Here is a 25,309-nt window from a genome sequence, read left to right as displayed (position 1 = left end):
GGTTACCCTGAATTTATTATTCAGCCGCTTAGCCAAAGGACTGTAGATATGATGGCACAGTTTATTTTCCTACCTCTAATAATTTGTGCATACATGCTGTTCCCAACCGTATGTGTTAGAAAAGGGGGTAGGAACCATTTTATAAATGATATGCACAGACACACACACACACACACACTAAAGAAACTTTGACACAGTGAGCTATTTTATCATATAAGTAACAATGTGTATTGATATTAGATGGCTCATGAAAAGAAAAGTAAATTTAAGTAAATTTTTTGCAAGTCAAAGTTTTGTAAGGCACACAAATTAATGGGTACCCAATGTTGCAAATCAATTGTTTTTGGGTGGTCAATAATTATAATTATTGTACTTGCTGCGCTCAATTAGAACAGGTTCAGCTGCATAAAATGGCTTAACCGGTCTTGTTTAGGGCGCCCAAACCACTGACTTTTGCATATTTCTGCTGGCATCCTCAGAAGGAGAGAGCAGAAATGCCGGCAGCGGTGGCTGTTTGAGACCGGAGCAACAACTGAATTTCTCCTTCAGGCACCCAGTACTGACAGTCGCCAGCGTTAAGAATAAAATCGCCCCTAAAAACGGAAATGCAAAAGAGAATGGGCATTTTCTTGGTTAGGAAAATAGCATATTTATTTTTATTTTCTCTCATGATCTACTTACCAAATTACAACACACCAAGCATCATTTTATACATGAATACCTAAAAGATCTGAAAAATGCTGGTAACATTCCTTCGAGATTATGGTCCACATTAACATGATAGAATCTTTGGGATATGGTATCTATTCGACTGAGATCTAGTGACAGAAAACTATCCACTACACCATTGCATTGCACATCACCACTAGAGCGAACCATTGAAACAAGGCAGGATGGATATTTTGATTCATGTGGTTTACACCTAATTCTGATCCTACTAACAACATATTGCAGAAGAAATAGATATTCGATAGGCAAGGAGACATATTTCCAATCTTCAACTGACCAGGTTTGGTTAGCCTGTGTCCACATTAGTCTCAATGCCTTGTACTTAGCGGACAGAAGTAAAACCTGGACTTTGTTATTCTCTTGCTGTAGCCCCTTCACTTCAAGATTCAATGTGATATGTGTACAGATATGTTCCTCTGCATACCATTATTGTCATTTTACTGTTACTGTCAGCTTGAACCAGTCTGGCCACCTCTCTCATTAACAAGGAGTTATCTCCCACAGTACTGCAACTCTCTGGATGTTTTTGTTTTGCACCACATTTATAAAAATTCCAGGGAGATCAGCGTTACCTGAGAATTAATTGCACTAACAACCATTCCAAGGACAGTCACTTAGGTCCCATTCTTTCCCAATTCAGGTGTTTGGTCTGAATAACTGAACTTTTTGAAAATGTATACAGCAAGGACAGCGCTTGCCGTCAGTAACAATTTAAACAATTGCACACGTGAAGCAGGACGATAAAGAAATACACATTTAATAAATTGTGTATTTCTACAGCATCATACTTATTTTTATTATGTCATACTTACATCACGTGTTCTACGGATTATTTACCTATAATCCAGAGTTCCTGTGACTTTACGGGTCACAGGATATCTTTTGCAAACCCCTATCTGGACTGCTTGCTCTTACCGACTGCATTGCTGGTTCTCAACAATCCTGTCTGTCTGGAAAAATACATTGTTAGCCGGCAGGAGCGAAGAGAGCGCTGCACACATCACATCTTGATTTTTTCAGACAGATGGCATTATGGCCACCACCACCATACTGCCAAGGGAAGTGAGCAAGTGAGAACGAAGCAATGATAACATGCGCAGTGCAATAATCTTTTGGTTTGGGACAGACTTATTTATAACATGATTATCATTTTCTGAGGAATCACCCTATAGGGAAAAATACGCAAATATTATGATGCAAATAAAAAAATTAAAACGTATACTCACTATCATCAAACACGCCAGCATTTGCAAGTAACAAGGTGATAATTTTTGGGTCCTTTTCAAGCTGCATCACATGCTTGCTTTCATTAGACAGAAGTGTGCAAACATTAATTGCAAAGTCCACCTCGTTAGGGAGTCCAGATAAAAGTGAAAGCACCAGTTTGTTGTAATCATTTGGTGTATTAAAGTCCATGGTAAGCCCATAACTTTGTCGCAAATAATCTATGTTGATCAAAAAAAAAAAAATTGTATAAAAAACACATTAGGCATGTTAACTAGACATTATTTTCAGAGAAAACATAATCAAGTTATTTATTTCTTCTGCTTCTAATTTAACAAACACACAGAACACCAGAGATACATTCTAGGGAGCATCAATACAAATGGGACTTAAAGACATTGGTGACACCTACTTAAGATCTCATTACTGGGCATCCGAGGCAACTTGCAACTGTTTCCCAAAATTAGAATCTATTACATTTTGCTCAGAAAATCTTGTGTGTGTGTACATTAATATGAAGGTTATTTTATCTTTAGAATTTGAGAAGCAAAATCAGAAATCTTTTAGAAAAATTGATAGTTTCAGAGGTAGGAGGTATACGTGAAGCCTTGGACTTTTCAGAGTGTTGAAACATTTTAAAATATTAAGCATAATTTTTATTTTATTCTATTATATTTCTTTAACTTTACAATTTACTTGAGAAGGCTCTCTCCTCTTTCCAGACTGCATATATGAAAGGTATCCTAGGGCATATGCCCTCTATGTCCATTTGATAAAATGGCCATGAATACAATTATAAATGCAGACAGCTACAAAGCAATAAGATGAAAGCATCTGCTCTAAAACATTAGCCCTAGTGGGATCATCCAATAGCTCCAATACTCTTCCATATGTCGTAATATATGTTCTATAATATTAATGATATTTTTACAATTAACTTTTTTTATATACTGTAGTTAGAAAACTATGTTAAACAGCTCAACTGTTACTAACGTCAAAGGAGTCCAAATTTATATAGTGGGAAGGCAGAGACCTGACAGAGGTTGATACTTCTTTAATAAATGAATGTTTCATGTGTCAGAGCATAAAAGATTGCATTACTGTTCTTATTAAACAGACACCCTAGACATGTCACCTTACCTGGCACAACGTGCTGCTGGTAATTGTAGGTGCATGGTATTGCACCAATTGGGAGCTGTGGTTTAAGATTACCAGGCTGGACTTCATCATCATCTTCTCCAAAGTGATGTACTTTTTCATACTTTTCCAAATAGCTATAAATAAAAAATGATTTAATAAAACATGAAAACTGCAACAATCTTATAACCTTCACACATTAATCCCTTAGCCATCTCCCATGGATACATTCTATAATTGTATCCCATAAAAGATCTGCTTTGTTCAAATTTCCTTTTAAAATAAATATTAATTTTAAGAGCAGCAAAGAAGCCAATTTCTAAATTCTATCAGCAAGTTACAAAGAAAACATGATATTACAAAGTAAAAATCCTTTACATACCCACAGAAGCTACGGTTTGATACAATTTTAAAATGACCAAGCTCTAATTGAAAAGTCTGTACACACACAGAATGTTCTAGATCACAGCTTGCTCAGAAAAGAGACAACTCCCTTAGGATTGTTGAATCTGATCCCACTCTAAAGGCCCCTCATATATCAGCAAACGATTGTGAAAATTCTGCAATTTGAAGATGAGTGAATTCCAAGTGATTGGAATTGGTAAATTAGGTTGCCCAACATGTTGGATTTCACAGATCAATTGGGGCTGTAGTTTGCTAGTGTATGGAAATGATCAGCAGATTTGCAGACCGTTACTACTAAAATGATGGGCCTTTCAAGATTGGCAGATCTGTTTTTGCTGAAAATGATCTGCAAATCACTGAAAAATATCTGTAATGTATTGTCGCAGATTGCTAGATTGGGAAATCCTAAAATCTGGCAACAAATTTTCAAACTGTTCAATTGTGATTTTCTAATTGCTAATGTATGGGGGGGCCTTTATGCTGGCCATACACCAGACCAACTTTCCTCCAACCATCCAACTAGTTGGCTGGTTGGAATAAAAGTCTGGTAATGCATGGGAGGAATTGACAATCAGCAATTTGCGGAACATACAAACTACAAACAAAATCCTGGTTAGAATCAAACCAATGACCTAAGTGCTGTGAGAAAGCAAATCAAACTATCACACCACTTTTGGGCTCCAATATATCTATATTGCATGTGACAATTATAGCCAATATGTTTCAGAATATAACATTACTCGAACAGAGGTGGTTTTGTAAGGCTTTTTCAGCATACTTTACTACAGAAAAGCTAGTTACACTGCAGTTTACAGTACAGGGTTTCTTGAAGCAAGGAGCTGTGCAACAATTTCTTATTTAAAGTAACAATTGCAAAATGTATGCCTTCTTCAGCATAGGATCATTTTGCTGCTATATGCAACCACTTTCATATGCAAGTGTATAGATTGGTATGCCAAGGTGATGCAACATTTTCCATCTTTAATGATGCCATCTTCTGTCAGAAGAAGCTGGTTATATCAGGGATATACACGTTATGTATAGAAGAGGCAATGTTTGTTAGACCAGGGCTCAACAAAACCCAGGCGCCAGGTCGCCATGGCGACCAGATTTGGCTGCCTGGCGACCACAGTTTCAGCAAGCCCGGACCCTGTAGTGCAGACCGCGAGCGCAGTTCACACTACAGAGTAACAAACACAGCCGCCAGCGGCGTCTGTATATTTGTTATAGCAGCCGATGAGAGTCAGACAGACTCTCATTGGCTGCTGCGTTGTTCACGGAGTGAGCTGGCTTGCAGCTCACGCTCCACCTTCCGGCTCACCCTGCAGCAGGTGATGGGAGAGACGTCATGACGTCTCTCCCATATTGCAGACAGGGCCAGGAGGAGCGTGGATCAGGTAAGTGACGTTTTTTTTTAAGGGGCACCACATAGGGTGGGATGACCATTACTGGGGACACTGCATAGGGGGGTGGATGGCCATTACTAGGGACACTGCATAGGGGAAGGGGGGATGGCCAATACTAGGGACACTGTGGGGGCACTGCATAGGTGGGGGTAACCGCTACTGGGGACACTGTATGGGGAGGCCACTACTGGGGGCCCTGCAGAGGGGGAACCACTACTGGGGGCCCTGCAGAGGGGGAACCACTACTGGGGGCCCTGCAGAGGGGGAACCACTACTGGGGGCCCTGCAGAGGGGGAACCACTACTGGGGGCCCTGCAGAGGGGGAACCACTACTGGGGGCCCTGCAGAGGGGGAACCACTACTGGGGGCCCTGCAGAGGGGGAACCACTACTGGGGGCCCTGCAGAGGGGGAACCACTACTGGGGGCCCTGCAGAGGGGGAACCACTACTGGGGGCCCTGCAGAGGGGGAACCACTACTGGGGGCCCTGCAGAGGGGGAACCACTACTGGGGGCCCTGCAGAGGGGGAACCACTACTGGGGGCCCTGCAGAGGGGGAACCACTACTGGGGGCCCTGCAGAGGGGGAACCACTACTGGGGGCCCTGCAGAGGGGGAACCACTACTGGGGGCCCTGCAGAGGGGGAACCACTACTGGGGGCCCTGCAGAGGGGGAACCACTACTGGGGGCCCTGCAGAGGGGGAACCACTACTGGGGGCCCTGCAGAGGGGGAACCACTACTGGGGGCCCTGCAGAGGGGGAACCACTACTGGGGGCCCTGCAGAAGTAGGAACCACTACTGGGGGCACTGCAGAAGTAGGAACCACTACTGGGGGCACTGCAGAAGTAGGACTACTACTGGGGGCACTGCAGAAGTAGGACTACTACTGGGGCCACTGCAGAGGTGGGACCACTACAGGGGGGACCACTACTGGGGGCACTACAGAGGGGTGCCCAAAGCATATTTTCTTGCATCTGGGCCCACCACTCTCTGGTTTGCCCACTGCCGGCGGTGGCTTTGCTTGCCCAGGGTTTTTTGGCTGCGGAGGGGTGGTCTTTCTGGGGGTTGGTTGCCTGGAGAGTGGGGTTAGCTACTCAGTAATGTGGCTGTGGGAGGGTGGTTTACCTGGGGTACCCAGTTAGTGGTGTGGCCATGGGAGTTGGTTGTCAGGGGCGTAGGTGCTCAGTAATGCTGCCCCGGGGGAAGGGGGGTCTGGCTCCTACACTTTCATCCTGGCTCCTAGGTTTTAGAAATATTTGTCAAGCCCTGTGTTAGACCGTATCAGAAAAGGACTTATTGCAAAAGAAATTTGTACTTGTGTGGACCGTCTTAAAAGAGGTTAATAGTTTTTAACTTTTATAACATTTCTAAAATGTACAATACAAACAAAAGCATAACAATTTGCAAATGAAATATGCAGCAAGATGATTTACACAAAAAAGAATACGAACACAATTTCCACGAGATTTGTCTAGGGCAATACATTATACAACACCAGTAATCTCTCTCTATACATAAAAGAGTCAAGAAAATTGACTAAACACTGCCGAAAGTAACTTTGATATCACTTTACAACTTTAAATGGGTATGGTTTATACAGAAGCAACATTCCTTTCAGTCATGTCATTTGGCATTCCCAGATTGAAATTAACATCCAAGATAGAAGTATTTACTTTTTTCAAAACCAAAGGCTTCATCATAACAGTGAGACGCTTGCATCCAAAATGTAGGACATGAAACCGGTCATTGACATCATGACTAGTGCATGGAAAACTCAAGCATGTATTTAACATGCAAAACATTTACCTTTGACATGTACCTCCTATGGACAGGCAAGCAAATTACCTCAAGTAAGTAATGAATACTAAGTAGAAAAGCATTTTCAATATTTAGAGAGGAGTTCAGTAAGTGTATCACAGCTAGGCACAGACGAGAAGCCAATAAAACATGACAGCTAATGTTTTACTGCTTATAACATTCTTGATTTTATAGATTGAGGATTATTTGAAATATATAACAAGTGCGGCACACAAACATGTAGTAGAAATCAAACAAAATTGGAACCAAGCCTAGACACAGAATAAAATATTGTGTAGCATCCAGCACAGTGAATTGGCTCAGCATCTTTCCAGTAAGAAGCCCAACATATCAACATCCGATGCAGGAGGCATTTTTCAATACTGCTCCCCCATAACAAACCACTAATATTGTACATTTAACAAAATGCAAACCCTACTGTGACTGTCAATCCACAGGGACACTCCAGGCCAGAAAAGCACCCCACCACCCTCTCCTTCATCTCCACAACTACGACATCTCTCTTCTCATATCTCCTGTAGCAGAGGCTCCCAAACTTAGGGCCTGAGTCAGAGGCGCTCACTCTGAATCAGGGCGGGGATTTTTAATTTTTTTTTCTATCTCCAGGCCGTTCGCTAAGGTGTGGGTGACCACCCACAACTTTTACGACAGGCCTGGCGATGGTCTCGATTATCGCGACCATCGGGCTTGCGAGGAGACCCTGTGGGAGGGTCTCAGGTCTCGCAAGCCCGAGTGGACTTCCTGCTCTAATAGAGCAGGAAGTCCACTACTGACAACCCGAGTGATGTCAGTAGGGCCGCCCACAAACACCAGGCATTCCTATGGGAACGCCTGCGTTTGTGCAGCCACCCCCCCCCCACAAAATGGGGCGAGCGGTCAATCAACATCGACAGCCGCCCAGTCTTGTTGCGAGACCCGTTGCGACAGAGCAGCCGTCGCAGTACGGGTCTGAATAAGGCCCTTAGTCTTCAAGGAACCATAACATTCCAGGTTTTAAAGATATTAATGCTGGACTACAATGACTTCATTAGTACCTCAGTCAATTTGATTTAACCACCTGGGCTCAAACTTGGATTGGGAGTCTCTGTCCTATAGGACAAGGCAACTTAAGGTCCCCATACACCAGCAATTGATTGCAGCAATTGTGCAATTTGCAATCGATTGAAAAAGATAAAGATTTTTATAAACAATCAATTGCAGAATTGCCACAATCGATTGAAAAAGGGAAAGATTTTTATACACAGTCGATTGCAAATTGCACATTTGCTGCAATCAATTGCTGATGTATGGGGTCCTTTATTCTCTCTCTCCTCATTATATATTTATTAGTATCTATCACTCAGCCCCAACTTGGACATCTCATTTACTCCAGAGACTTATGGCTAAAGGTATCTGTACAGTGCCATTTGTGTATCATATTTAAAATTTCTCATAAGATTATACAGTAGTAACTCATAACTACAAAACTTGTTTTGTAAATTATATATAACTTAACACCCTTTTACAGGAACAAACCGCAACATGAAAAAATATACACAACATATAACATTCATATTTTTAAGCAGACTTAAACAATCAGGAAAGCATAAAGAGCACTTTTTTTCATTAACGTGTCCCTTTAACAATTATACACCAGGCACTGACCAGCAATAACTCTTGCGACTATAGTATAAAACAAAATGGTTTCTGTGCAGTCACAATGGCAACACTCAAAATATCAACAATGTCAAAGCGCAAAATGTTGACACTCTGCAGGTAGTGGAGGGTTGGGGTTAGGCTGTGGGACCCTAGGGTTAGGTACTAGGGGGAGGGTTAGGCTGCAGTTAGACTGTGTGAGGGAAGGGTTAGGGGCCTTAAGGTGCGTATCCACTTAGCGATTAAATAGGCCGATTGAACGATAACAACGTCATTATCGTTTTATTGCTTGTTGATCGTTCATAAATCGGCCATGTAATTATCGAAAATGACCAGCAATGCGCGTGCCTGCTGGTCGTTTTTTAAATCCATCATCGCCCAAACATGTTGGTCAACCTGACGTCAGGTTGCCCATGTTCAGGGGAGACTGATAAGCCTACACTGAACGCACATCAGACTGTGAAATGACTGCACGATTACAACGTCGTAATTGTGCACTCGTTTCTATGTCTTCTAGTGGATACGCACCTTAACTAACAGCCGGAATCGTTCCATCACAGCCAAAAGTCATCACATAAGCGCTGGAGCAGCCAGACCCACCGAACAAGGCAAGTCACCACTGGACTACCAGGAACATTTTGTCAACATTCTAATCATGAAAACATATTATAAACGGTCGACATGTTTAATGTTGACTTATGACCATGCAGGCATCACGAATGTCTAAAAAATATACCCAACCCCCATGGATCTGATCAGACTAACTAAGCAGTATAAGTACATAAAGGTACAGAAAGGAAACCTTTTTTCAGTAATGTAGCTATACAAGAACAGCTGTGAATTTTGATTATAAAAGACTCTAAAAATTTATACATTTTGACATTTAGAAGCCACACTTAATTTTTATGTATCACATTAGGCGGGGACTTCAATTGCCCAAAATAATTTTTTGTGCGGTAAAAACTGGAATTTACTGCAATTTTTTTTCAGGCAATTCAATTACTCTCTATATTTACCGCACAAAAAAATTCCCTTTTTCGGGCGAAAACACACAGGATTCGGGATAAGTTCCCTCATCCACGTGTTTTCAGGATCGCAGGCGCGAAAAAACGGCACTTCCTGTCAGCAGCCCAGCAGACAGTGGGACGAAGGAGCAGCAGCAGTCTCCTCTCTTCTGCAGGGGCAGGGGGGAAGGGGGGTGCGATGACACTGATCGTGGCCCCATGGATCTGTCAGGGGGCCCCTCCTCAGCGCAGCCAGGTTTTATTTTCTTCTATGGGGCGTGGCCTTCTTCCTGCAATTAGGCCACACCCCCTGATAAGTTCTGAGTCTTCGGGGCGAATTGAATTAGCATGGGGAGTCAATTAGCTGGCGGTAAAATACTGCAGCTAATTGAATTCACCCCTAGATCTATAACCCAAAAGGGTTGTTATTTCTGATATGTCATGTTAAAATTAGGTTTTCAATATACAGTTACTATACACCATAGTAGTCCCATTAACTAGCAGAGTAGTGGTTCACAATCTGATATATATACTAAAATAAAACTAAATGTTAATTTACGTATATTTTTCTTCTTTCAAGTGGACAACTTTTTTTTTCTTTAAAAAAAAAAAAAAAAAAATTAATATATTTTGCAAACACGATTTTCAACCACACTGCCAAACCCTAAGTTTTGCAGAATGCTAAATGATGTGAAATTAAACATTCCAACACAGTGGTGACAAATGTTCTATTGGGTCAGATTTCCCATCTAAAGTGACGGAAGATGGGGAGGCGATGTTCAATTGTTTTTGGGTACCCATGTCTTTTCGCACATAAAACGGCTAAACCCGTCTAAAGCGTTAGCGTGCCCATATTCAGGACTTTTTGCCTATTTATGCTTGCCACCTAAGGAGGGTGCAATCAGAAATCTAACTAGTACAGTAGTGGAAATGTGAGCAGAAATCTGCAGAAACAATTGTATTGCTTCATCAAGCGTCCATTAGTAACAGCCGTGGGTGAAAACAATTGAATCACCCTCAATATCTGGCAATAATCTCCTCTCGCCTCTCTAATTGTCGCACCAATTTGCAATTCTCTACTGGCTCTTCAATCCTACAGAATTCTATCTAAACTTCTCACCCCTGCCTACAAAGCCCTCAACACCATCACCCCTTCATATATCAAAATACTCTCCCTCTTGTCCCTAGATCCATCTCTAACCTGTGCCTTGTCTCATCTCGTAACCTAATGGTGCATACACACTGTCAGATTTTTCTTCAGATCTGAACGATAACGATTTAAAAAATCGTTCATATCTGAAGGAAAATCTGACATATCTGACATGTCTAAATGATGAACGATGCCTGTTCCCGAAGGTCAGATAACGATATCTGACATCTGATGTGTTTGCAGTCAGACTTGGACGATTCCATTCATTTTAATGCAGTCAAAAATCGTTCAAATCTTTGGTAAAATCGTTCATCTGACAGATCTGACAAATCTGACCGTGTGTATGCTCCATAACTCCTGCCTGTAAAGATTTCCCCTCCATGCCATTTATGTAATTTCCGACCTCAGCAGATCAATCTTTCCCACAGAATTCAAATCTGAAAAGGCTCCTTGAAAATCATTTGTAAGATCTCATCCTACTTTTACCTATATTACCCACACTCGCCCTTATAACTGTTCGAAACTCTGCTCCTTTTGTTTCAGTGGCTATTACAATTACAATGTAGACTCTCACAGAGGTAGGGCCCTCCCTAACCTTTATTTTCATGTAAGAATTGATTTGGTCTACCTGACAGGTGCTGTTTTATTTATGTCCTGTTCTTCCCTACTGTCTGGCACAGCTGAACACCTTACAAATCTATATTGGTACATTTATAGATTTCTGTTTAGTAGATTTTAATTGTTTATAGCAGTTGTATACAAACCAAAAACAAAGTTACAACTAAAAATGCTTGTTTTATTATTAGGCAATAAGGCAGTATTTAGGTTTTATGTTTTCTAATATAACTATTATTGATTTATAGAGTGGGGTACAACATTAAGGCATGTTATAATCCCATAATAGACTTTAGTCATTTATTTAAAAAACAAATAAATGAAGCAGCCATGTGTGAAAACAATCCCAGCACATTTATTGCTTTTATACATAGCAGTACATACACGTTTTCTGAAACAGCAATTATATTTATTATAAATGTATTGCTTTGCAAATGTTGAGGGTACAAATAATGCAAATAGGCTGCCAAGGGGGTACCCAGGTGGAAAATGATTGGGAACCATTGGTGTGCATTCATGTTAACACCATGCCAAGGATAAAGGATTGGATCCCACCAATATACTAAAATCAAAAGCACAGCAAACCCACCAACAAACCACACTTTAGAAAGAAATCACTGTCCCAATTTTCATCAATTAAATGGATGTGAACCCCAGATTTACTAAGAATAGAGTTTAGGTCCCACTGCGTATTTGTAGAAAACACTGCACAAACCTGTGCAAAACTAGTCTTAGGCCATAGTGCTAACTAGGCATAAGTCTTTTAGTACAGGGATGAAATCCCTAGGGAAATGCAGCCTGCAAAAAAATCAGAATCGGTATGAAATACCGCCGGATGTTAGCCCGGCGGATATTATACGACGCCGGAAAGCAGAACCCCGACTAAGGTAAGTTTCTAACTACCCCTAACCCTCTCCCCCCTAGTGCCTAACCTCCCCCAGTAAGTGACTAAACCCAACCCCTCCTTCCCACAGCCTAAACCTAACCATCAGGGGGAGGGGGGTGTCTAGCCCTAACCTCCCCCCCCCCCCCCCCCCCCCGAGGTTGGCTAAGCCTAACTCCCCCCCCCCCGGGGTTGGCTAAGCCTAACTCCCCCCCCCCCCGGGGGTGCCCAAGCCTAACCTCCCCCCTGGGGGTGCCTAACCCTAACCTCCCCCCCTGGGGGTGCAAGGCCCTAAGTGCCCCCCCAGGAGCACCCAACCCTCCCCTCCGCGGCTGTCTGCACCTGGCGCCCAGCTTACCTTCATTCGGTATGCCGGGCTCCCGGCGTAGGTATGACAGGCGTCGATATTTTGACGCCTGTCATTAGACTCCTGCCAGGATTTGACAGTCGGGAAGCCGGCGGTCGGCATTTCGACCGCCGGCTTCTTGACTACATCCCAAAAAATTGGGACCAGCTCCCTATGGAAGAAGTATTGTAACGTGTGTCATGGTTTATTGATTTCTACCAAGTATCAGGATCCCACTTTGAATCGCAGTGGACCTCTCGCAATGGATATTCAAGTAATAAATTGGTCTCCGGGTGTGATGATGATGGAGGATGATGATGATGATAATATACCGGGGTTTGTTTTTTTCTGGCACACTATATGTGCAAGGGGCCTGGGTGCCAAGGCATGCTGGCAGTTGTGGTTCTCTCAACTGCCGGCATTCCCCAGCAGCCATTTTGGGTTTCAGGCCATGCTGGAGACTCCAAGGACAAAGTTAATTTATTCTATTTTTAACATACTATTACCCCATACCCATAGCTATGGGATGAGCCCTAGTGCTATTGGCACTAGGGTTGGGTATATATCGAGGCGGCTGGGTTCAGTACATTTTTTGCAGGCCAGATACCCCTAAGGAGCCTCAAGGCTGGTTATCAATTTTACAGAAAAAATATGAGATATGGTAAGAACTTACCCTTGTTATCTCTATTTCTACGAAGTCCATAGGGTTCCACAGGATACCATGGGGTATAGGTGTGACGTCAGTCGCAGGGCACCAAAGAGTTAAGCTTTCAGCCTCCCAGGATGCACTAGGTCCCCCTCCTATACCCCGCCCCCGGGCCAAGGCACCTCAGTTAGTTACCAAGCCATAGGCCGGAGGAGGAGAAGGAAGAGAGAGAACAAAGATCTGGACACATACAAGAATCACATTCTCACCAGAGGGAGACGGAAAACCGGTGACCAGAGCAAAGCCCATCTGCAGCACAGGTGCGACAGGGCGGGAGTCCTGTGGAACCCTATGGACTTCGTAGAAATAGAGATAACAAGGGTAAGTTCTTACCATATCTCATATTTTCTACTTCAGGGTCCATAGGGCATCCACAGGATACCTTGGGGATGTCCCAAAGCAGTATCCTTTAAGGGTGGGGATGCTCCTGTGCAGAAAGGAGAATCCGCCGCCCGAAGGAAGCATCTTGAGAGGCGAAGGTGTCAAACCTGCAATACCTCACGAAGGTATGGACAGAAGACCACGTAGCAGCCTTGCAGATCTGAACTGCCGAGGCACCACGTCGAGCTGCCCACGAAGGACTCACAGACCTAGTGGAATGAGCCTTCAGAGAAGGAGGGACCGGTAGGCCTTCATGAAGATAAGCTTCAGAAATAGCCATACGGATCCAGGCTGCCAAAGTTTGCTTTGAAGCAGGCCAACCCTTTTTACAGAAGCCATAGAGGACAACAAAGCGTCCGACTTCCTAAACTAAGAAGTGCGGTCAACATAAGTCCTTAAGGCCCGCACAACATCCAAAGAGGCCTCACCCACGGAAAGACCCGGTGAGTTAAAGGCCGGAACAACTATTTCCTCGTTAACATGAAACTGGGAAACAACTTTGGGAAGAAACTCGGGCCGAGTGCGGAGCACTGCCCTGTTCCCATGAAAAACCAAGAAAGGGGGTCTACAAGAAAGAGCCCCTAACTCAGAAACACGTCTGGCTGAAGCAACGGCCAGAAGGAAAACAGTCTTAGCTGTTAGCCATTTAATATCCACTGAGCCCAGTGGTTCAAACGGCGGTCCTTGGAGAGCCCTCAGGACCACAGCCAAATCCCAAGGCGCCACAGGTGGAACAAAGGGCGGCTGAATACGGAGAACACCTTGCATAAAGGTGCGCACATCCGGGATTGTAGCAATCCTACGGTGAAACCAGACAGATAGGGCCGAAACCTGTACCTTCAAAGAAGCAAGGCGAAGCCCATGATCTAGTCCCGCTTGCAGGAAGGCGAGAATCCGAGACAGACGAAACTCCCGCGGTGCATAACCTCTCGGTCGACACCACTGGAAGAACGTATGCCACACGCGATGGTATATCCTCGCGGAAGACGGTTTCCGAGCTCGTAAGATGGTACGCACCACAGAGCTGGAAAACCCCCGGGACCTCAGCATGGCCGTCTCAACAGCCACGCCGCCAAAGACAGCCGAGTCAGGTCCGGGTGAAGACAAGGACCCTGAGACAGAAGGTCCGGTCGTAGCGGCAACCGCAGAGGACTGTCCACGGACAGACCCTGAAGGTCTGAGAACCAGTGCCGTCTGGGCCACGCGGGAGCTATCAACAGGAGCGTCCATCCTTCCTGTTTGAATTTCCGGATTACCCGTGGAAGAAGGGAGACCGGAGGGAACAGGTATGCGAACCGGAACGTCCAGGTGCAGGGACCATTCTCCTGGATGAACGTCCTCGCGACTTAGAAAGTCCGCCTCCCAATTTAGCACTCCCGGGATGAAGACCGCTGATATGGCCGGAAGATTGCGCTCCGCCCAAACCAGGATCCGAGAGACCTCTACGAGAGCCGCCCGACTGAGAGTTCCTCCTTGCCTGTTTATGTAGGCCACGGTGGTAGCATTGTCCGACTGGACCTGCACCGGGTGACCCTGGAGAAACCGCTGTGCCTGCAGGAGAGCATTGAAGACCGCACGGAGTTCCAAGATATTTATTGGAAGCTCCGCTTCTGTCGGCGTCCACCTGCCCTGGAACAAGTGTGGACCCGAAACTGCTCCCCAGCCCCGAAGACTGGCGTCCGTTGTCAACAGGACCCAATTTGGAACCCAGAACGGACGTCCCTTGTTGAGGTGGGTCGTCTTTAACCACCACGCAAGGGACAGGCGAACCTCCGGGGTGAGCACAATCGTCTGGAACTTCAGAGACTGAGGCAGCCCGTTCCACTTGGACAGGATCAGGTGCTGCAGAGGTCTGGAGTGAAACTGGGCGTATTCCACCATGTCGAACACCGACACCATGGAGCCCAGTAACCTCATCGCCGAGTGTAAGGACACCCGGCGGCTGTGCAGACAACTGCGCACCCTTGACTGTAAAGCAGAGATCTTGTCCTCCGTCACGAAGATCCTTTGCTGTCCCGAGTCCAATAAGGCTCCAAGATGCAGAATCCTCCGAGACGGGATTAGAGTGGACTTCTGCCAGTTGATTAGCCAGCCGTGCCGTTGCAGCAGTGCAATGGTCAGGTCCAAGTGGTGTAACAGGAGCTCTGGAGATCCTGCCACCAATAACAGGTCGTCCAAGTACGGCAACATGCGGACTCCTTGCAGCCGCAGAGAAGCCGCCATGACCGCCATCACCTTGGTTAAAACACGTGGTGCTGTCGCCAGGCCAAAAGGTAACGGCCGAAACTGGAAGTGGTCGCTGCGGATTGCAAACCGAAGGAACTCTTGATGGCGCAAAAGAATAGGGACATGCAGGTAAGCGTCCTGTATGTCCAATGACACCATGTAGTCCCCAGGTTCCAGCGCCAGAATGATGGACCGTAGGGTCTCCATCCGAAACTTCGGGACCAGCAAAGACTTGTTGAGTGCTTTGAGGTTGAGAATCGGACGATATGACCCATTGGGTTTCTGTACCAAAAATAGATTTGAATAGAAACCCTGGCCCCTCTGGGAGAATGGAACAGGCACTATAACTCCAGCCTGGAGCATAGTGTGCAATACCTTACGCAGCTCCGTAGCCTTGTTCCGGTCTGATGGTAGACCCGTGGTGAAGAATCGAGCCGGGGGTCTGTGCCGGAAGGAGAGGGCGTACCCGTGAGAGACCACCTCCAGAACCCAAGTGTCTGTCGTAGTGAACGACCAACACCGGGAGAACTGCAGCAGGCGGCCTCCCACCCTGGGATCCCCCAAGGGGAGACCCGGACCGTCAGGCCGCAGGCTTGTCATCTGGCTTGGGGGCCAGACGTCTGGTACTCCATGCCTGTTTCCGGGGCTTGACCGATTTCTTAGGGCCAGCCTGTCGAGGAAACGACTGTGGTTTGGGCCTGCCCTGGGCCCTAGATGACCGAAAGGACGATGGTCCAGAACCAGAAGGAGCAGCGGCCGACGGGAGACAAGCAGATTTGGCTGCCGCCAGCGTGGCCACAATCTTATCCAGATCCGGACCGAAGAGAACTTCTCCGGTAAACGGCAACGCTTCCAGACCTTTCTTGGAATCTGCGTCCGCCTTCCAGGATCGCAGCCACAAGGTGCGACGAGCAGCTACCGCTGCTGAAGAAATTCTAGACACCAGAGTACTAATGTCTAGAGCCGCCTCGTTGATGTAGGTGGCCGAATCACGGAGATTGCCAATCAACTCCGCCTGTTCGGCCGGACAGTCGGATTCAAAAGAAGCCTCTAATGAATCCGCCCAGCGCTCCATCGCTCTGGCAACCCAGCAAATGGCCATAGCCGGCCGTGCTGCCCCCCCTGCAAGGGAATAAGCGGACTTCAGGCAGATTTCTACCTTGCGGTCCGTAGCATCCTTAAGGGAGGACATGGATGGCATCGGCAATGTGGCACTACGGACAAGACGGGTCACGTGAGAATCCACCTGTGGAGGGGATTCCCACTTCGCAAAATAATTATCCGCGAACGGATAAGCCACCGCCAGGCGTCTCTGCGGCTGGTATCGCTTGCCAGGCTGTTTCCACGCCTCCTCTAAATGGTCCACCAACTGACCCGAAAGAGGAAAGACCGTGGCATCGCCCTTCACATCTTTGAAAAAGGCATACTTAGATTTAGCCACTGGGGGAACTTCGTCCTCAATCACCAAGGCTGTGCGGACCGCCCGAATAAGTCCAGGAATATATACTTTGGACTTAGCATCAGCGTCCTTAGTATGGAGAGGTTCCTGATCGTAAGGATCCAGAATCTCCCCATCATCAGACGTCCCTTCGTCATCCTCATAAGGAGCGGACAGAGACGCCACCGGCCTTTTATGAGGCCGCATCACAGACTCCCCTTGCAACACATCCGACAAGTGCTGTACAGAACTCGTCAGGGAGTTAACCCACGCTGGCTCCTGAGAACCCGGGAGCGGGGAAATAGGGAGACTGTGGGGTACCACCAATTGTCGTGGGAACCCCTGCATGGGTGACGACACCACAGACTGCTGGGACAAACCCATCGGAGTAAACGCGGGCTGCGGAGCTAACTGGCCCACTAAAGCTGTTAACGCCTGAGCGAAACAAGCCCAGGGCGGCTCCTGTACCGGTGCTGTAACCGTAATAGGCCGCGCCATGGACAAACACTGCCGGCAAAGGCCCTCCGCGCTACCCTCCCCCTCCGCTAACGGTACTTTGCACGTGGTACACTGTAGCCGGAGGGGAAAATCACTTTCAGACATGATGGCACCACGTATGTGACCTCTCTCACCAATTAAGTATTAAATAGGCGAGAGACCACCCTGCAGCACCGCACCGCAAGGGCCTTAGCAGAAAGAACAGGGACAGTAATAAAGCTGACAGTTTAGAGAAGAAAAGTTACAGGCAGCGCTAGCACAGTCACATACAATGCAGAGAAATAACAATTCCTGCACTAACAGCGCTGATCACTCAACTACACAGACACAGGGCCTGGTAGGACACAGCGCTGCATACACAGACCTGAGCCACAGCGGAGGAGAGGTATGCGGGGGGACCCAGACCACGATGCTTCCTTCCAGACTTCCAGCAGCGTTCACCATGCGTTGCAGAGAAGATGGCCGCCGAGGAGCAGAGAGAAGCTGGCCTGGGGGAGGAGCGCTGACACAGGACCAGTCAGCACAGTGCAGAGAGGGCTGTGTGCAGCGGGGGAGGCGCCGGCTGTGAGACAGGGAAGGCGCGCTCCCCTGGCATGCATTTAACCCCTGGGACGCCGCAGCGCTACCGCTCTGCTGCGGTCCGCTGTCCCAGGGGGTAGTGGAAGCGCAGGTTGGTCGCCTGGCTCCACGCTGCAGCCAGTCCCCAGGGAGCCCCCTGCCTGGGGACTTAGGACCATGTGATCAGCGGGGACCCACCGCGGGACCCCGCTGCTTACCTCTGTCCCCCTTGAATCCGGCCATGGTCCGGAGCATCTGGGGTCACCGCTAGCTGTGACCCCAGACGCCCACCAGCATCCCCGGATCAGTACCGGCGTTCTGGTACCGGCGGGGTGTAGGGAAGACAGCATGGACGTCAGGACTGACTGTCCATGCTGTTCATCCAGATGTGCAGCCACAGCTGCATGAAGAAAAAGCTTCAGGGGCTCTTCTAGCCCCCCACTCCAACAGGTGCACCCGACTCCGGCCGGGCACCAAACTAAACTGAGGTGCCTTGGCCCAGGGGCGGGGTATAGGAGGGGGACCTAGTGCATCCTGGGAGGCTGAAAGCTTAACTCTTTGGTGCCCTGCGACTGACGTCACACCTATACCCCAAGGTATCCTGTGGATACCCTATGGACCCTGAAGTAGAAAGAGAAAATATACTGCGCTCAGCTTGCATCTGACAACAACTGAAAATTATACATAGTGTAAGTGGAATAATGATAATCGAACTGTACCCACCTAATAAGGTAACATGCAACAAATTTGCAAATATATTAAAATAGAACAATGTCAATGATGTAATGAAAACAATCAATTTATTCTATATAGGCTGAACCATAAAAAGCAGAAAAACTGCACACGCACACAGATAAATCGCCTACCAAAGTGTCACAACATATGAATGGGTAAGCAAAGTTTTGTGCATATATAGGAACAAACGAAAATTATTTGGAGGGGATTGATTGAAGTTATGCACTAATAGTGTACAGTCTCTAATAAGTCCAATTGCTGTGCAATGGTCTTGGTGATTCTTAAAGCGGCGTCCCGCTATAGGAGATAGAAACAGTCTGTAGTAGGTATAAATTAAGGTGCCCGGGGTGGTCTTCCCAGGGATAGGAGTACGGTGGATGGCCGGGGAGATGTGGTCTCCTGGTGCAGCGTAATCCGCTCGCAGTGTGAGCGTCAGAGGCTGCCTAAATGACCAGGCCGCCTCCGACCTCTGCCACTGGGGATAACCTGTCTGTAAACGAGAGACAGCTCGGCAACACCACTCGCTAGAGTAGCGCGCCATGTGTCTCTCCTTTACCCGGGACTTACCTGTCTCAACCTGGAAGGCACCGCTCCTTCCCCTGCCGGCTTTGTTCTTCCGAACCGCTATGTTGCTTGTAGTCCTACACACGATGCAGTCACATGACCGGTGTCTGTCACGTGATTGTGACGATGAGTCAGCCCGGATCCTCTTGGTAGGCAAAAAGTGCGTGCTGGTGTGTCAGCCACGATAGACACAGCAGATGATTGATTTGTGGTTTAAACTCCAACGCGTTTCTGCCTGAGTGGCCTTTATCAAGGAGTGATGGGTGTCATTCCTGCTTGGGTTTAATAGTGGGGAAGCCTCTTTCTAATTGGTCACATCCACATATGGGAGGATCTTAAGGTCCTTGTGTATAATTAGGTTGCCATGGAATCATTGTAGGATCCCCTTTAATGGAGTTTCATGTTAATGCATGTATGTAATTCAACATATAAAGTGCATCGGGTGGAATAAATATAATCCATTCCATTCGATCTGGAGTGATTGGTAGTTAGAGCACAAACATACAGCAACACTATTTGACATATACACTGCCCTATTGTATTATAAAAGCTGAAAAGAGATCCCACAAAACATATATACAAATTATTTGTCTCATATTGACATATGCCGGTATCTACATAGATGTAACCCACATCATGGTGTCGGTATAACCACAATGTGATATAACTTGCAATTAATGACAACGCATGTGAAAATTTGTGTTGCAAAAATTAACATAATTACATTCTGCTTATGCTTCCATATACAGGTACACAAGTATATATCCATGTATTAAATGTAGATTGTAGCAGGTGTAGTAGATAGTGATGACACATGCACACCATGTGTATTGTCTATTAATGGTAGGTAATAGAAGTCAAAAACTGGTGCCCCCAATCTTGACCACTCACTGTAGTCAGATATAACTTTAGTTTCTTTTTTTACATATAATAGATTTGATCTCGTTGTCAAGATTATGTCCTCGAGGGACAAATGTTTTAAGTTCGTATATCCATTCAAGTTCTCTGGTGTTGATCTTGTATTCGAAATCTCCCCCTCTCCAATTGTGTGTCACCTTTTCTATACCCAGAAATTTAAGTGATTTTGGGTCACTATCATGGTATTCGAGAAAATGATTGGATAAATTGTGCTCTTTCACCCCTCTTTTGATGTTCCTAATATGCTCACTAATACGGGTTTTCAGGGGTCTAATGGTCCTCCCTACGTACTGTTTGTTGCAACTACATTCCAGCAGATAAATCACCCCTTTCGTACTGCATGTTAACATACTCTTAATTGGATATTCTTTACTCGTTGTGCATGACACAAATGTCATGCTGGGCTTTGTAGATCTATAACTGTAGTTGGTACAGCCCAGGCAAGTACCACAGTGGTAAAAACCTTTGTTGTTTGTATTGTCTAAAGTAGTCTGTTTGAGTGATTTGGGTGGAATATGGTTATGCACTACTTTCTTCCTCAGGTCTGGTGCTTTGTTATAAATGATTCTTGGTTTAGGTGGTAGATATTTGGCCAGTATGTCATCATTTAGTAATATCTGCCAATGCTTGTCCAAGATACGTCTGACTTCTTTAGCTTGTTTGGAATATTGTGTGATGAAGAGAACTTCATCTTTGTATTTAGTCTTTCTAGTATCAGTATTCTTGTATTCCAGTAGATCTTTTCTGTTAATGTTTTCTACCTCATAAAATGCCTCGTAGACAGAGTCTTTATCGTAATCCTTCTCTAGAAATTGTTCTGCTAAATATTGACCTTGTGTTCTGTAATCGCTTAGTTTTGAGCAGTTCCTCCTCAGTCTCATGAACTGCCCTTTAGGAATGGTGTTGAGCCAATTGGGATGGTGCCAACTAGTGGCTAAAATGAAACTATTAACATCTACTTCTTTTTTGAAAGTGTTAGTACATATTCTTCCTTTATCAATGAATATGTTAAGATCTAAGAATTCCACTTTTTCTCTACTGTAATTGGCTGTGAAAACTAAATGATTATCGTTGTCATTAAGAGTGGTCAGGAATTGTTTCAATGTCGCTTCATCTCCCCGCCAAATGAAGAAGACATAGTCTATATATCACCTCCATAGCACAAGGTTTGCCCCAAGCCCCGCCACACCCCAAATATGGTGGTCCTCCCACCAACTCATAAAGAGGTTGGCGTAGCTCGGGGCAAACCTCGTACCCATGGCGGTGCCAGTGGTTTGTAGAAAGAATTGGTCATTGTACCAGACATAATTATGTTTGAGTATAAAATGGATGCTGTCAGTTATGAAATCCCGTTGGATGTCTGTAAGGGAATCATTCTTATCTAAGTGATATCTGATGCTCGTGATGCCCTGAGTATGGTCTATCACTGTGTATAGAGAAGTGATATCGGTAGTCACTAACCAAAAATCCTCCTCCCATCTGATATCGTTTAAGATGTTCAAAATCTGTGTGGTGTCCTTTAGGTATGCAGTTTGTTTAGTCACATATGGTTGTAGAATGTTGTCTATGTATTCCGACAGATTGGATGTCAAGGATCCTATCCCTGATATAATTGGTCTACCCGGCGGTTTGTTCCTGTCTTTGTGCACCTTGGGTAGATAATAAAATACTGGAGTCACTGGATGTCTTGTTTGAATGAATTGGTGCTCCTGATTAGTCAAAATGGCTAACCTACTACCTCTGAGTAAATGAGTTGTTAGTTCCTGTGCAAAACATTGCGTAGGATCATTATTCAAAATCCTATATGTTGTAGTGTAATTCAGAAGTCTATTAGCTTCTTCCATATAGTCTGCTTTGTTGAGAATCACGATCCCTCCGCCCTTATCTGCAGGTTTGTTGATAATAGAATGATTATCAATTTCGGCTGGGTAACCCACACCATATGTATAGATTTATAGGTATTTTTCTGTAAATTTTCGCATTTTTAATAAGAAAGTCATCCTAGAGATCTGTGCAGTGCTTGTAAACCCTAGCGGGTTTACAACAAAATAGTGGTTTAGAAACCAATTAGGATCACCAGCAGGTTCTTTTTAGAAGGTCAAAACGACATTTACCGAATGCTACATTTTGCACTTAAATCACTCAGTCAATCTGCAGCAATGCCCATCAGTTTGAGAACCCGCCGCTTTATAAATTTACCCCTCAATGTCTGTTAAAAAAAATATATAATTTGAACATATATATATACACACACACGTTAGAATATTGAACAATTCCACGATCCAAGAACCAGAACTAAATATTCAGGACTTTGCATGTCAAAAGGGTTGCATCAAGTTACATTACAAAAAAATAATAATAATAATAATAATAATAAGTATATTAATTAATGGATACACTTTGTAATAGAAGTTGAGACTTGTAAAGCTAAATCTGAATAATCACCAAGTGATAGTCTTGAGATGTCTATCACTAGACAAACTACTAATTGGTGTTTGATAGCGTCTAACAATGATTATTGTGCGCTTGCTGTTGAGGAAAAGGAAAATCAATAAACAGTACTTCAATGACCCCCTTTGTAGATACATTTAGCGACAGCATCCAAAAAGGATAAATCAATAAAATTCCAGTGGTAATGGAGTCATAGGAAATTAGTTATACCCACATAGTGTTCCCGCTAGAAAGCGGGGAGGGCAGGGCACAGACTCTTGGGGAGGGCATCTTCTGCACACGCCTCCAATGCTCGGTCCCAAGTGGGGCGAGATCTGTTGGGGAGGGACGTGGCCTTGTGACACACCACCAATACGTCACACCAAGTGGGCAAGGCACAGGGGAGGCGGTTTTAAGTGGGACGCCGCTAAAAGGGCAGGGCACATTATTCCTTTTCGGTGTGAGAGTCAACTCTGGTTGTGTGTGCCGGGTCTGCGACCCAGGTCATTACCAGGGTTATTCCCGGGATCAATCGGTATACGCTGTGGTGTAAAAAGGGTGAGCCAGGTTATTCTATCCGGGTTATGTTTACAGGCTGCTCTTTGGAGAATCGAAAGCGCCCACTTATCTTTGTGAGCATGTAATGCCCACTTTTACTGACTATTATACCCCTTTCACATTGCCAGCAATAACCCAGGTTATTGGACGTGAACATTCAGGAACCCGGATTACTGTGCACTGTGAGAGGACCCAGTTAAAATAACCCAGGTCGAGCGACCAAGCATTTCAACCCGGGTAACGAGCAGGGTTGAACACATGCGGTGCAGTGTGAACGGGTAACCGGGGTCGAAGCAACCCGGGTCCCGTTCGCTGCATAGGATGAACCGGCACATGGAGATAAGATCATTTCCAATCGCCAGCTCACCATGTGATGGCGGTCACGTCTTCAAGCCGGCAATAGTGCCGGGTTGGGCCGCCAGACTGAAAAGGGTCTCAGTCGGGTCATATCCGAGATGGACCAGTGTACAAAATCCCAGGTGCGACACGGCATTGCGATGTGAAAGCGGTATTAGTTTTGCAGGGCAGACATGGGTGCAGTGTGAAAGGTGACGAGGCGGGAATAATCCGGGTCCCACGTGAGTTGTGAAAGGTGTATGAACAGATGGAACATGAGTTGAAACAGTGGGCCCGATTCAGAGCCGGACGCTATTTGCGAACGGTCGTTCACAAAAAGGGGCCGGCTATTTAAATTGAGCGCTCGCTCTTTGCGGTCTGCTGACGCCTCTATGTCTGAGCGAGCGAACGAAACATGCGCTCGCTATTTTGTAAAGACGCCCCCTGGCCGTTAGCATCATAAGTCATCTCCGCTATTTATTAGATTAATCGGGTACATCGAAAGGCGTCTGAACTGCTCGCAGTGCTTGTGGTAGGTTTTACTTCCCGCAATCATGCGAGCAGTTCAGGCTAAAAGACAACCAAGTGACGTGGTCGATGACGCTGCTTTGTTAATTATGCACACCCATTAAAGGCCGTTTTGACAGTTTGGCATGCCTGCGTTCGGATCTCCACTCCCCGTTTTCAAGCACCTTCCCCTGTTACCACCCACAAACGCCTCATTCTGTCACTCAAATTAGCAGGCCCTCGATGTTTTGCGAGCGCACGTTTTCCGACCGCACTGACTGGTTGGCGCATGCGCATTATGACCCATACGCATGCACAGATGTGCGAACATCGCCCGGAGCGAGCGGCCGCTTACGAGCTGCTCCGAATTAGGCCCAGTGTTCATTAACCTGGCTCAAACTCAAGATTTTGGTGAGAGTGCAATAATTCAGCAATAATGTAGTTGCAGGCAGCAGGCAACCTGGGGCATGAAGTAAAGGATTTTCCAGAAATTAGTGGGGAAAGATGTGGGGGCAAAAAAGAAATGGGGAGACAAAAACATTAGAGAGATTAAATATATTTTTGAAAGTTCAATTATTTGCTGCAATAAAACCACTATAAAAACAATTTATTGTGTGTAAATAGAATGTACAGGAATGATTCTTAATCAAATCAGAAACTGAACTAACTTCACTTGCACAAATTTAACAACTGAAGCAAGTCCAAAACAGAAAGAGTAATTGTTGCTTCTGCTCTGCTTACTTCTGTGAAGTCTAAAGTAGAATGTGTCTAGTCCCACAAACTGTGAAAGTGATTAACACTAACTGATGAGGTGTGTGATGTGGAAGGGTACTTATTCACAGGCAGTTAAGGGGCCTATCCACTAGGCAACCTGAAAGACTGAACGACTAGTGTCCAGACCTTCAGGTCGCCGGGTGCGTTGCCCGCATTGAACGGCATTCACTGAACGTCATTCAGTGCAGGAGTCCGACCTCCTATCTCTGAACATGCCGAACCTGACGATCATCATCAGGTTGACGGGCATGTTCAGTAGATAGTCTGGGTCGGCAAGGACCTGGCGTGCACATGCATCGCTGGTCCTTGCCAGCTATCCATTACACGAC

The 25,309-nt window shown here is 45.7% G+C and overlaps 1 protein-coding gene across 1 annotated transcript in view; it reads right to left on the bottom strand.

Moving 5' to 3' along the window:
- Window positions 1-25,309, bottom strand: part of ARID2 (AT-rich interaction domain 2) — a 110,416-nt gene that overhangs the window by 55,707 nt on the left and 29,400 nt on the right. Inside the window, exons 4-5 of the mRNA XM_088458063.1 lie at window positions 3,094-3,227; window positions 1,956-2,174 (exon numbers count right to left, since the gene is read on the bottom strand). Of these exons, the coding sequence (XP_088314189.1) occupies window positions 1,956-2,174; window positions 3,094-3,227 (353 nt within the window). The remainder of the gene's footprint in view (window positions 1-1,955; window positions 2,175-3,093; window positions 3,228-25,309) is intronic.

Source organism: Taudactylus pleione, unplaced genomic scaffold (genome assembly GCF_031769625.1).
Source record: "Taudactylus pleione unplaced genomic scaffold, aTauple2 ptg000041l, whole genome shotgun sequence".
Classification (NCBI taxonomy): Eukaryota; Metazoa; Chordata; class Amphibia; order Anura; family Myobatrachidae; genus Taudactylus; species Taudactylus pleione.
Note: the sequence above shows the minus strand (reverse complement) of the source record. Positions and strands in the feature narration are given on the sequence as shown.